Here is a 14,358-nt window from a genome sequence, read left to right as displayed (position 1 = left end):
TCTCTCTCTCTCTCTCTCTCTCACTCTCTCTCCGTGACATTTTTCGCACGTCACTGTTTACTCCGGTACAACCCCTTTTTGGTATTTCTAGGCGTGGTAGTATTTTATAGTAAAGGGTGCCGGCAAAAGGTTTTTGGAAATCAAATGATCGTAAAAACTTCATGCTTTTGTTTGTAGACTTTTGTTGGTTTCACTTCTTCCTCGTCCTTTTTTTTTTATATCTTTTGAATTACGATTTGTCGTTCAATTGAAAAAGATAAATTTTATACATATATTTCTAGAAACGATTTAAAAGTTTTCTTTAAAATATTTCACGAAGAATATTTTATTTATTTCTATCTCAACATAATTCTTTTTGTATATTTCTTTTTCCAAATCCATTCTTATTGTGATAATATTTATAAATCAATACATATTATTATAAAATTAAATAAGTAGGAGGATAAGTATGAAACTTGTCACTATTAAAGGTGCAACTCAAGTTTCCCGAACAAGGAGAACGAAAAATCCATCGTAGCATTAGAAAGTACTTGATGCGTACTCGGTACTTTGAAATTTCGAAGACCCCTCCAGTATACGCCGCCATAGGTGCCCCCAGGTTTTTTTTCAGTATGAATGATGATGTATGGATGTTGGCTGGGCGCTAGGGGCTGGGTAAAGGGTTCCATTGTTGGACACCCCCCTCGAGAATCGAACCCTCTCTCTCTCTGTTCGCAGGAGAGACCATCGTGAAATATTGTCGGCGAGTAACAAACTACATTCTGCAAGCTGTATACTGTTAATTTTATGCCGGATTTTTTTTTCTTCTCTCTGCCCACTTCATGGGTCCCCTCCATTCCCCTTGTGCTGTTTAGATTTGCCGCGAAAAAAGATCGTTACCGATGGAATTTTTTTATGGGGAAACGATTCACTTTTTCATCATTTTATGGTTTTCGAATTTTTAATTCTATCTCTAAATATATTTTCTTTCCTTTAATTTTACATAAAGAAAACTATGATATGTCGAGTATGGATTACATCGGGCACGTGCTACATCCATCCCATTGTTCTTTTTATGCATAAGAGCTGTCTACAACATCCTTTGATTCTTCTTTTTTTCACATGAATATGCGTCCGGTATAATGCAGCTGGAATTACACCTTTGATCAAATTTCTTTGAATAATATATATACCATAACGAAACATATGAAGTGTACAACTTTCCAACTCTGCGATTACTTCCTTCTACTTTTCGATAAAAATCTACACTCAAGAAAAAAAAGACTACTATCTTTTCTTCTTAAATCTTACACGATCTCGAATCTCTCTTAAGAATCAAAATCTCCCAACGATTATGTCCATATATATAACATTAATATCAAATGAAATATGATTCGATTCTTCGAGAATCAGAAAGAAATAGAATTAGAAAACGAAGAAAGAAATACACGAATACACGTGATTTCGAAATGGCTGCAGAGGGTTAGATAAAATACTGCTGACAATATAGATGATATATCAAACGTACTTCACAAAAAGAAAAAAAATACCATTCGAAAAAGTACAATCATCTCCGATTCTCGATTGGAAAACGAAACGTGGTGGGACACGTGAGCGAGGAAATTAACGCCGTTATTTGCTCACGGGCACGCATAAGAACCCCATCAACCCCCGCGCGGATATTTGCCTAACGTGTTTGTTCGGGAATATGAATCAGTCCACCTGGAAATGAGAAAAAGGAGAGAGGGAAATTGGAACGAGGGACGAAAGGAGATCCACGATTGTCGTACGTATTTGCCCGGCTATTTATCACGGTTTATTATTTCCTATTGTCGATGGAGTCACGCATTGTTGGCGGACGAGGAGGGCCGCGGCGAATTTCTAAAACCGTGTCCGATCGAATTTGCATATATCGGCCTGGGACGCGTGTCAGGCGTCCGATTACAGGCCCTATTAATCGCGGTTCCGCATTGTTCTTCGTGATATCAAATTTTCCCCCTCCTTTGATTCTCCTTAGGTTTTCTCCGTCTTTTAAAAGATTTTGATACAGCGGTCGAGAGATTAATTTAACGGATGGATCATTTATTTTTCATGTTAATTGGTCTTAATTTTTTTAGATTGAGTTACAATCGTAGTTAATTTTTTTTTTGTAAGTAAAAGCTATCGAAATTATTGGTCTATTTTTTATTTAACATTTTGATAAATATAATAGCTGTTGTAAAAATGTAACCACGTTCGATTTTAAAAAAAGTATCGCGGTTATTCAAGGAACGAGACCCAAGGTCCATTACATAGATGGCAGTTTTAGAGGCTTGAACCTTGAAGAGGCAGCACTAATCAAAAGTGGTCCACGGAGACAGATTGAGGGGCGTGCTGAAATAAATCAGCCCTTTGTTTTACGGCTTTAAAACGGCCGTTGGGGATTTCGAACGCCAAGTTATATACGTCCATTCATTAGAAACACCCCAGCTGCGAGATCGAAAAGACTTGGTTGGCCATTCAAAAACTGCGTAATCGTTGTTCTCTAATACGAATTATACCGTTATATCAATCCTCCTCTACAGTTTTAACTACGTCTACTATATTTTATTCGAAACTATTTATTCGAAAAATTACATTAATTTTCGGAGGATAATATCTCGAATACAGAGAACGTTTTGATTATCCAAAATTTGGAAAAAAATACATTTGAACGAATGATTTATCGGATGATAAGCCAGGAAGAAGCAAATTTTTTAATATTTTGCAAATATATATATATATAAGAGGAAAATATATTTTTGATGAAATGGAAGTTGTGTTCATCGATTTGATGAAAGGAAAGGGTTAAACGATGCATTGTAGCGGAAGTGATGAGAATTAATGATTTTGGAGATTTATCCTGCATCCCACAGGACCTTGTTGATGAAAGGCAAGGATCCTTCGTGTAATGACCTGTCTGTGAAGAATTTAATTTCCTCGCACCCTTCTTGTATCGATGACTAAGATGGGTTATTATTCACAAGTTACGAGAATTTTAAAAGGTTGTATTTTATATCGACTAGATATAAAATGGAAAGAATATGAGATTAATCAAGGTATGCTATTGGATACTTTATATTTATCGCAATGGCAATAAAAAATAAATGTTAAAAGTGGAAAGTAAACTATTGCGCGGTTGTTTCTATAATCGGTCATAAATCAAAAATATTTATAAATTTCCCAGACATTGTTATATAATTATACAGGCAATGGCGGAGATAAGTAGACGTCGATAATTTATTTTTAAACAGAATCGCGCAACGTATAACCGGTGGTTAACGTTTCAATTGTAAAATATTTGTTATAAAAATTAATTTCCATTAAAATTTTCCACAAGTTTTATATCTAAATCAAAAATGTAAAATTCTATCCTTAAATCTTTAAAAATAGATAAATAATAACAAATATTTTTATTTCTTCCAACGAGGCATAGCATTTCAAATATATTTTAACATCATTTAAAAATTTTTTACAATCTTTAACAATCTACTCTCAGTACTCGAGTTAAGAGATACATAAAAACATAAAATCAAACGAAAAGGAAAAAAGAAATCTTATATTCAAAATATAATAACACAATAATAAATAATAATAATAATAAATTGCAATTTTAATTAATTAATTTTCTATTTTCAAATTTTCCTCGCCTACAAAATGCCGCCACGACGACATTATATTTTTTGAATATCGACCGATAAACGTACATCGATGAACCTGAGCGTGCAAGAATACACGATAATATATTATTATTGCGCGGGCGCGGGTCAATAATCGAGCACGTTGCCTGGCGACGGTGCTCCTGCTCTCTCTCAGCCTCCGGAATTTCTTCTTCTGCGGACTAGTCCTGCAACCGCGACTCGCAGAAGTCCAGCAACCTTCGATACATCGGCATCGGACCGGTTTCATACTCTCGCTCACGAACACACGCCGTTAAACGCTTGGTAAGTCGAACCCGGACGATTTAGATCGAACTTCGCCCGTTCGTTCGTTTTGTTCTTGGATTTACAATTCATCACTTTGAAGAGCGTTCCCACTCTCTTTCTTTTTCTCTCTCGTTCCACTCTTTTATCGTCGCTCGCCTTTTTTCGCCTCGAATTCGAAAGTTCAAAAGTAAAATTTCGAGTGTCCCGATAACACTTGTATTACGTTTCAATCGATATCGATATTGGAGTATTAAGAATTTATCGATATTGGTTTTTTTTTATTCTTGTACTTTTTCGGCCGATCACCGAGTTGAGCGGGCAAAGAGAGAAGTGATATATTCTCGATATTCCAAGTTATCTACGTTGTTTAAGTAGGATAATCTGCGTTGTTGCTTCTTTTTTTAGCTTCTAGCGGTTGGACCGTTCGCTAGTTATGTGGAGGAAAAGTAGACAGTTGGCAAATCCCCGAGTTTGTCCATCAGAAGTAGAAAGTGAACGTGATAAAGGAGATGGAGGAAGGTATTACGCGGTATTACGTGAAGTCGAGAATAGATTCGAGAAGCTGTGCGGATTTAAATTAGGCGATCTCTCGTCATTCGAAAGCTTCGCTGCGCTTTTGTATCGACCGAGTGATCCAGCTAGCTTAGGAGTCGTTCGAGCACTCTTTGGTAACTGAATTTTCGATTCTATTGATTGATAAATGAAATTTATTTATTTGGCAAAAAAATGAAATGGTCACACATCGCCCACAGGACTATGCATGGTGTTGGACGTGGTGGAAGAACGAGGATTGGGTGACGTCGATATAAAATGGGGAGATCCTATGGAGTGTCATTTCCCTTTGATTCACGGAATGAAACCGTTGTCGTTGCCATGGATGATATCAATTTACACGATAATGTGGATAGGCGCTTTTGGAATCATGCTCGGCTCGAGGTTCAAAATAGCTTGCGCCTGTTTCCTGATTCCTTATTGGTACATCTTCCTGCTGGACAAGAGCTATTGGAACAATCATACGTACCTCTATGGTATCGTTGTGATCCTCTTCTGGGGCACGGGGGCTGACAAATACTTGTGAGTGTGAAATTAATTAAAGTAACGATATTATGGTATGTATAATTGAAGAGATGGAAAAAATCTTATCCTTAATTTAGGAGGAATATTTTGTAATTTTGCAGCGCATTGGATGCCAGTGAAACGAAAAGAAGTGACAATACCGTACCGTTATGGAACTACTTCATCTTGAAGTTTCAATTTTTCGCGCTGTATTTTTTAGCTGGATTGAAGAAATCAGGTGTAGAATGGTTATCGGGATACGCCATGGCAAATTTGTCAAGGCATTGGGTCTTCAGCCCGTTTAGGTAGGTTTAATCAAAGAATCTTGAAGAATTGAAGATTGGACATTTGTAAAGTGTCTAAATTGAAACATTTTTATAAAAATGATTTTTTAATTTGCCAATTGTCGTGCATTAATGATATAAGAATATATAGAATTATTAATAGTACAGAGTATACGATACATTTTTGTCATTTACGGTTTTTTTTTTTTGGTATTATATTTAGTCTCCAATTGTACCTTATCAGAAATATTGAACTTTTATAGTCGATAAATTATTGCACCATTTCAGATTATTCTTGACCACCGAGCAAACTGATTTTTTCATAGTTCACTGGTTTGGATTTATCTTTGACCTTACCGTTGGATTTTGGATGCTGTTCGATAAAACTCGTATCCCTGCTATGGTATTTTGTACTGCTTTCCACTTAATGAACTCTAGGTTATTTAGCATTGGTAAGCATTCCCACACCATTCTCTGCACGTATTCTCTCATGATGGATAATTGTATAATTCAAAGGAAAAATCATACCGTTACGAATATTATATTAATTTCAGTGTTTATCCTCAGGAATGTTTCCATACGTATGCCTTGCGACAATGCCACTCTTTTGTAAACCAAATTGGCCCCGAAGACTCGGCATTTTTCTCAAACGTAAATCTTACTTTTCATTTTCTGCGAAAATTCAGGACATAAAGATCTGTAATAAAGCCACGATAGATCTGCCGAAAGAGTCGCACGATAATCTAAGTGGAAATGGGTCATCGATCGATAATGGAAATCGAGAAGGTACAAATTCGATAAACTCTACAATTACTTGTAAAAACACGAAGAGAATCGATCGAGGAAAATCGGCTAAAGTGACGAGGAAGCAAAAGTTCGTAGTTTCTCTGTTACTATTCCATGTATTCTTGCAGTTTTTCTTACCATACTCTCATTTTATCACGAAGGTACACTAATAATAAGTTCCTGATTACACCAATCGTTTACTTTTATCTTTTTCTTTTCTTTTATTTTTTAATCCATTCGTTTTTCTTTCTTTTTTTTTCTCTCTCTCTCTCTTATCAGGGTTACAACAATTGGGTACCAGGAATGTACGGATACTCTTGGGATATGATGGTCCACGTTTGGGACACTGTACTCGTCGTGGTTAAAGTTCACGACAACGCGAGTAACGAGGATCGTTATTTGGATCCTACAGCTTGGGTACAGAGTAATAGATGGGAGAAACATGGTGACATGCTTGTACAATACGCCTCTTGTTTGAAAGTAAGTGTTATCTTTATCAATAAACACGTGTCATTGAATTAAGTAATAGCTAAGAAATCAGAGATTCTTTTTTATTTATGAATCCAATGGAATTTTTAGATTTTTGAGAATAAATTTATTTTAAGTTTATTTTAAAATTTTGTGAAAGTAAGTAATGTGTTATCGTTATTGAAATTCGTATCATAGAATTAAGTAATTTTATTTTGAAGAAAGAGATTTTTCTTTTACAAATCCAATGTAATCTTTAGAATTTAAAAATACTATATCAGGAAGTTTCATATTATCTGTATAACGGAGAATAATTTAATATTCGCAGGAGAATTTGATTAAGCAGGAGAACCAATTTTTCGAGAATAATTTCCAACGCGATAAAAGGCCAAAATGGTCGCGATTGTCATCGAATTTGAGTATCTATATCGACGTGTGGTGCTCGTTAAATGGAAGATTCCAACAGAGAATGTTTAATCCAAATGTTGACATGTTAACGGTAGATTGGCATCCTTTTAAGCCCATCTCGTTTTTAATGCCACTTCTTTCCCAGTATAATTCTTACAGGTATGGATAAACGTAATTCATTTCGTTTAATGTTTCACGATTATTTCATCGAGGATTGCTTATAAAATGGCTGTGATAAACTGTGATAAATCTCCATCATTATTTTTCACTCTTTTCTTAATTCAAAATGAGAATAATTTTTAAAATTATAATATAAGAAAAATATTTCTCTCTTGAGAAATTAATTATTTGATCCATATATATCTAATTTTCAATTTATATTAATGCAGAATATTATTATTACATTCTATTTAGATACAAACTGGAAGAAATTCAGCAACAAATTTACACTTGGTCCAACGACACCGACGTCCTCTTCGTTGCCGATTTTCCAGGCATGCATTTGGATAATTACATCACCAAAAATTTCACCAACGTCACGTTAACGGTACTCGAAGGTGAAGTAACGTACAGCGACGAAAAACGGAAACACGACATCATGGTAGCAAAGGGATCATCGATTCCGATAGAAACGGGACAATTTCACAAAGTAAAAACTATTAGTGCTTATCCAGCTTGCTATATGTACACCTGTACCAATCTGAACAAACAGCAATCAGAAACTAATGGGTATTTCACAATTTTACAAATTTCTAAAAATACATAGACAATTTCTTAATCGTTAAATATCTTTATTAAATTCTTCAAATATTTACTTGCTTTGGAAAAATTAAAATATGTTTCAATCTAATTAAGAACAATATTGCAATAGATTTAAAAAATACGTGATTCTTAATTTTTTTTTTACAGAACAACAGAGCTTGAAGAATCGAAAGAAGGTCTATCAATCGCAAAGGAAATAAATTATAAAATCGACGCTTGGATAAGAGCGTTCCATCACATTGCGAATGCATTTTTCTATTTAGTATACGATGTGCCCATGGTTCGAAGAGTGCAGATAAGCAATTAATTAATTTAATTCCTTTTATGAAGTAAAGCGATTTCCGTTTCCTCGAATGAATAATTATTTGGAAATAGGAAATGGGAAGGCGAAAGAAAAAATTTATTTTTTTACCTGTCGAGGGTAAAATTGTGATAACGATTCTCAGCGAATAGCATTATGATTAGCTACATACGATTAATTGTTACAAATTAAATACGTTCGAAGATAATTTATTATAATTTTATCAGTTATCTCGCGTCAAAAATATGAGAAGTGGGAAGAAAAACTTTTCACCTTTGAGAGTGCGAAGATAACGATTGTAACATTGTACGTCTATTATTAATTCTTAATAAAAAAGATAAAGTAGAAGACGATCGTAATCATCAAGTACGTCGATTCATCTAAGCCTATTTAGAATCGCATCTCATAACACGTTCGAATCTCTTTTCTTAACTTAATTGAAGAACGATGACGCGAAATTAATCTCAAGGATATCGAACTTGCGATCGTATAGATATATGTGATCGATTATATTGTTTATAGATAAATAATGAAAGTAAACAATCCGCATCTTTCTTCTATTAATCATTGATTAACAGATAATCGTGGAAATTTATTGAGAACATTACAATAGATATTCAACGTGAGACGTAATATCCAATAATTTTATATAATGATAGATGGAAAATTTAATTTCAGAATAAATAATTTTTACAATTGAAGTCAAGAAGTTTGGTTCGTTTAAAGAAATAATTCTTTCGAAATTGATGACAAGATATTGAAATCAATTTTGTAATTCTCGACGCAAGATAACACAAATCGTTAAAATTAACGAACTGTGGCTGTGAAATGTACACAATTATATATTCCCTCTCTCCTTCTCTGGCGTAGTAACGCTTGTTGTAAATCTCGTACGCCTACGTTAATCGCATAAATTTGATAGCTCGTATCATTGTAATAAGCTTTCTCGTCTGATAAGTTGTAAGTAAATGCATCCGGTGAATCTGTTCATCATCTCAGTAACGTACCTACTATTTCATATTATCTCGTTTTCGACAAAGCTTGTTCGAATAACGATGTTATCGTCAACGCAATATAAAATGTGTTGCCACCTGTTTTCTTTACGATATTGTTTTTATCAATATTTTTTTTTTTAGGAATAATTATAGAAATAATTTTTTAACGGTTTATACAGATACTTTTAAAAGTTGTATATCCAAGATAAATTGTTTTTGAAAAAGTTTATACTATTTTTCATCAATGAGTTATTTTATTTTTTTTTATGATTATTATTGTTTTTCTTTTTTGCATATTTTATGCTTTGTTCAAAAATTTATTAATTTTGATTTAATGTTCAGATATTTTTGAAAGTAATTATATAAATAGAAATGTAAAAATCACAAATATGTATTAATTTATTCTCTTTTTAACGAGTTAAAAACAGGTTTACGGTTTAATAAGCGCGAATGTGGAAACCTGTCGAGAAAAAAATCTAATAAAATGAATCTTTCTAGATAAAAAATCAAAATTAACAAGTGTACGATAAATATTTATGTAAAATTTCCATGATTAATCTTTAGATATAGAATCGTGAGTCGATGGAGTCCATTCTTGAATCGATGGAATTATAACAATGTCTCGTTTAAGAATCGAGGACACTGACACGAGTGAATCAACCCAACGATTATCATTATCATACTATTGCAATATGCGTAATTTCTATTACGACTTTACCTGACCAGTATGCTTATCTAGATACGTGGTGGAGGAAACGAGTGTCGATCGTCAGTCGCTCGTACACGTTCAGAGGCCTTCGACACATGAAACGATGTAGTGGAATCGTTGATAATACAATTGATCAATCGTGAAATAGGTGAACGTTAAAGAAAAGTGTAAACGATTTTGGAGTGACACGATCGGACTATTGATTATTTTCAAGTTTATTTATTGAATGAAAATAATTGAACGATGATTGTAGTAATGTAGTAAGTGAGAAAATATTGGTGATAAAAAAAAAATTTGTGGAAAATTTGTAAATTTGTATACGAGGGAATAGATATACAATGAAATATGAATGATTCTTGATCGATTAAAGATCTCTCTTGAGATTAAAAAATGAAAGATTGAATTTGAAGTGGATTTGAAGTGAAAACAATTTTGAAGAGAATATTAAGTAATCGGTTAGCATTATTTGCTAGTTTTGATATACTTTACATTTCTTTTGAATATGAATATTTAATACAGATTCACCCATTAAAATCAAATTTATTAATCTTCGTTCCAAATAGTTTGAAAATCGTTTATTTCTATTTGATTCTCAGAGAAAAGTAAAAAACATGATAACTGATCAAGATAACGATATAGAAAGAACGAAATCCACGGATCCTCTTTTGGAGGCGCTCGATAAATTGGGTTGCGGATCCAACTTTCTATGGATAATATTTATTTTTACGCTCACGCCGACTATATTCAATGGAATGCACTCTATGTCCTATATCTTTATTGCAGAAGTAAGATTAACTCATTAATCGATGAATGGTACACTTGATATCTCCATAGATCTAACTTTTGTTTAAAATTAAAATAAGAAATATTTCAAATAGTAATTATATTATAAATATTATAAATATATAGATAAAAATATTATTTCTCATAGGTTCCCACGCATTGGTGCGCAATACCAAGTTTGACTGCTGCAAATTGGACAGATGAAGAAATAAGAAATATCTCTTCCTCCGGTTCGTGCACGATGTATAATTACGATTACGAGTATTTCGCGCATATTGGATACGAGGAAGCTTTGGAATACAAAATTTCTCACACCCTACCCGAGTCGATCCCTTGCCAATCGAGGAGCTTCGCAAACGATATCGATGGAACTTCTCTCGTTCAAGACGTGAGTATTAGATAACGATGATTCATTCTCGTCAGAAATTCTTCTTCTTTATCCTGTTCGATTCTCAATATTGCAACGACATCTACACCATTCACAATTAATTTTAGATATAAAACTCGAAAGATATATAAAATTTTCTTTATCGATATATATTTGTGTCCTCTTGAAATTGAATTCTTTTGAAAAAAGTTGTCAATAATATAATTATATCATGATTGAATTTCATACCGATTTTATTAATAAATAATTTTTAGTGGGATTTGGTGTGCGAAAAAACAGCTGATCGTTCGAGCACTCACATGGCTTTGTCCCTTGGAAAATTATTGGGCAGTGCTTTTTTCGGGATTGTGGCGGATAAGTATGGTCGCAAGATATGTTACGCCGTTGGTATAATAATGTTGATCACGTCTGGTCCAGCCGGTGCTGTTGTACCGTGGTACTGGGCTTTTATAATCTCGAGGCTAATTAATGGTGCCAGTCACGCTGCTATACAATACTCATCTTTCACGACACGTAAGTTGCACGCGTGTGTCAACGAAGTTATGACATATATATTTAGCATTAGTAAAAAGAAAAAAAAAATCATTAACACGAAAACTTTTAAGATATTCTATTTTACAAAATATTTTAATAAAATCTTCAATTACGTATTATTTGATGGATTATATTTCACTATGATCAGTGTATAATTTTCAATTGTTCATATTGTACAGTTACAGAGGTAGCAAGCGAGAAACATAGAAGGTGGATGGGAATCGCTTACAACACTGGATACGCTACAGGAATAGTCATTGTACCGGGTATAGCTTATTTGTTACACGAATGGAGACACATTCAATTAGCGATATCTTTGCCGGCTCTGCTTCTGTTAATACATCTATGGTAAGTACACAATTATGTAATGTGCTAATATCATTGGTTGTCAAAAATAATCTTGTCGTTTTTCGAAAGAATTCTTCTTTGAAAGATTGAATTGAATTAATCCAGGAATTTAATCGATATTCTATTTTTGGAGACATTTATTATAATGAATATAAAGATAATTTTATTTTTAGGTTCATGCCGGAATCTCCAAGATGGCTGATAGCGCATAATCGTCGAAAAGAGGCGAAGATCTTGATCGATAAGGCGTCTAAAATAAATCAAATTGAAAGAACGAGCACGGTATCGTTAACCATAAAAAAGCAAGAATTGAGAGATACGAATGATATAACGTTTAATCCGAAATTGATATCAAACAGCATCGAGGATAATTTGCACAAAAATATCAAAGGATTTCAAGTGCTAATTAGCAACTGTGAATTACGAAAGAGAATTCTTATCACGAATTTTACTTGGATGACTGCGTCTCTGACTTATTATGCGTTAGGTAAACACAAGATCAGGCTTTATCCACGATAAAACATGAAAAATTATCTTTAAAAGTTTTGATTGCATTTTTTTTTATCAAATAATTGTATTCATTCTATTCTTTTTTTTCTCTTTTTGGAAGTTGTTTTTATCAACGATACATGTGTTACATTTCAGCGTTAAACGTGAACAATTTCTCAACAAATCGTTACATTTACGTCCTCGTAATGGGTCTAACCGAAATACCGGCTTACTTGATACCAACTCCTATTCTAATGATAATAGGACGACGCCGTGGAAGTGAGATTTTATACATCATTGCTGCGCTATGTTTATTGTGCATTCTAGCCATACCGACCAGCGAAACGGATGTGATTATGGTTATATCTTTGATCGGAAGGTTTAGCGCATCGGCCGCTTATGGCATAGTTATTTTATACAGCTCAGAACTTTTTCCCACGGTAAATACACCTTCATTCTTTTATATCATTTTTATTTCATATTTCCAATCTAATGGTTCTCTTACCTTGTAATTTCTTCAGATAATACTTGAACTCATTTTTACCTCTTTACAGAATTTATTTATTATTTCTGTTTAATCTGTCATATATATAATCTCTTCGATAATTTTTCAAATCCCATAGAAATTCATATTCAATTTTGCATATCGTAGAATTTTATTTTCTATTTATTTTATTTTCTATTATTTTATTTTCTATTTATTTCCATGGTATTTTTAATCCATTAATGGATCGACTCCTCGCCTTACAATCTCTTGGACAGATTTTCAGATAGCATATAAAATAACACTAATTAATCTCTTTTTTTACCATCTTTGAATTATTCTCGAGAACAGGTGTGCAGGAATTCTGCAGTCGGTACCAATTCCGCGATGTCCCATATTGGAAGTGTGGCTGCGCCTTACGTTGCTGATTTATTAGGGGCCGTGATATGGTGGGGGCCAACAACGCTTTGCGGTGGTTTAGCGCTAATAGCTGGTTTGTTATGCTCGATATTGCCTGAAACACGTGGCAGGCCTTTGGCGAACACGGTAGACGAGGAAGTCACCGAGGGAAGAGAAAACGTGTCTTTCCACAATTGTTGCAAGTGTCGATGAAAAACTGATAAAAACTTGGATACAGTACACTGCCGATCAAAAGTTTCGAATCGTTAATCGTGCACAGAATAATTTAGTAGAAAAGAAAAGAATTGGAATTCCGTTGAACTGGATATCTGTGAATTGATAATAAAATTAATGAAAATTTGATTTTTGATCGATAGTGTATCTACATTTCGTTTCATATTGCTTTTATACAAGGTAATATTTTATATAAGTTATACGTAGTGTAGTTTCACTCGTTTACAAAGGAATTCGATTTAAATCTGCCAAATATTTTTTACCCAAGTGTGTTGCTTTAATTTTGAAATGGAAATAAATTTGTACTGATTTATAATACACATAGCGATCCGAAAATTCTTTCTATTCCTTTTTCGACGATATTTCATTTCATGTCCAAAGTTATAACATTATATTTGAGCGAACAGTCTAACTCGTTTACAGTGAATAATTCTCTCTCGTTTATTAAGTGTTATATAATAAGTTAACTATTGTAATTATCGTACATATCATGTGTATATATATATATATATATATATATATATGGAAAAAGACACGCGATTATTTTAATTTGAACATATTTCCTGTGTTGATAACAATCTTTTATTGTATTATTCCATATAAAACAAGCAATATAACGAATAATATCTTCAATGTAACATATTGCAAGATAGTCTCGCGTTGAAAGAAGGCGTAATGTAAATTCGAAGCATGAAGAATTTATCGTTCATTTATCTCTGGTTTATCTTCTGTTTTGTAAGAATAGATTACATATATTATTTATAAATTATACATTTGTGTAATTGTAAGATATTGTACTATTCAGGGGCTTCAAAATTTACGTGCAAGAAACATCAAAATTTCTAATCAAGATATTGCAGAATGCATGGATCGATCAAACATGACATTTCGTAAGTAAAAATATCGTAACAAAGTTGAGATTATCACGTAATAAAATCGACCTTCTTCGTTAATTTTTAAAATTTATGAAATTCATAAACTTGTGATTTGATTAGGTATATTTACAC

General features: G+C 33.2%; 3 protein-coding genes across 5 annotated transcripts in view; all 3 read left to right on the top strand.

Annotated features, from left to right (window-relative positions):
- Positions 1 to 3,592: 3,592 nt before the first annotated feature.
- Positions 3,593 to 8,551, top strand: LOC102671312 (vitamin K-dependent gamma-carboxylase). 2 transcript variants are annotated; one of them, XM_006616382.2, is made up of 10 exons: positions 3,593 to 3,941; positions 4,336 to 4,591; positions 4,676 to 4,997; positions 5,102 to 5,284; positions 5,552 to 5,715; positions 5,831 to 6,210; positions 6,329 to 6,529; positions 6,846 to 7,084; positions 7,340 to 7,654; positions 7,835 to 8,551. In XM_006616382.2, the coding sequence occupies exons 2-10, from the start codon at positions 4,357 to 4,359 to the stop codon at positions 7,992 to 7,994; spliced, it is 2,199 nt and encodes a 732-aa protein (XP_006616445.1). In that variant the 5' UTR covers positions 3,593 to 3,941; positions 4,336 to 4,356; the 3' UTR covers positions 7,995 to 8,551. The 2 variants fall into 2 exon arrangements, with proteins under 2 accessions (XP_006616445.1, XP_006616444.1); XM_006616381.2 differs by having other exon boundaries at positions 4,329 to 4,591.
- Positions 8,552 to 10,221: 1,670 nt separating this feature from the next.
- Positions 10,222 to 13,673, top strand: LOC102670760 (organic cation transporter protein). The gene is made up of 7 exons (XM_006616376.2): positions 10,222 to 10,477; positions 10,624 to 10,863; positions 11,118 to 11,376; positions 11,577 to 11,745; positions 11,919 to 12,232; positions 12,391 to 12,674; positions 13,070 to 13,673. Exons 1-7 carry the CDS (start codon positions 10,304 to 10,306, stop codon positions 13,328 to 13,330), a joined length of 1,701 nt encoding a protein of 566 aa, XP_006616439.1. The 5' UTR covers positions 10,222 to 10,303; the 3' UTR covers positions 13,331 to 13,673.
- Positions 13,674 to 13,928: 255 nt separating this feature from the next.
- LOC116184842 overlaps positions 13,929 to 14,358 on the top strand; it is a 1,230-nt gene continuing 800 nt past the window's right edge. For both annotated transcript variants that reach the window (XM_006616380.2, XM_031510781.1), the window contains exons 1-2: positions 13,929 to 14,086; positions 14,157 to 14,241. In XM_006616380.2, the coding sequence (XP_006616443.1) occupies positions 14,042 to 14,086; positions 14,157 to 14,241 (130 nt within the window). In that variant the 5' untranslated portion in view covers positions 13,929 to 14,041. The remainder of the gene's footprint in view (positions 14,087 to 14,156; positions 14,242 to 14,358) is intronic.

Source organism: Apis dorsata, unplaced genomic scaffold (assembly GCF_000469605.1).
Source record: "Apis dorsata unplaced genomic scaffold, Apis dorsata 1.3 scaffold_262, whole genome shotgun sequence".
In the NCBI taxonomy this organism is placed as follows: Eukaryota; Metazoa; Arthropoda; class Insecta; order Hymenoptera; family Apidae; genus Apis; species Apis dorsata.
This window is presented reverse-complemented; position numbering and strand designations above follow the sequence as displayed.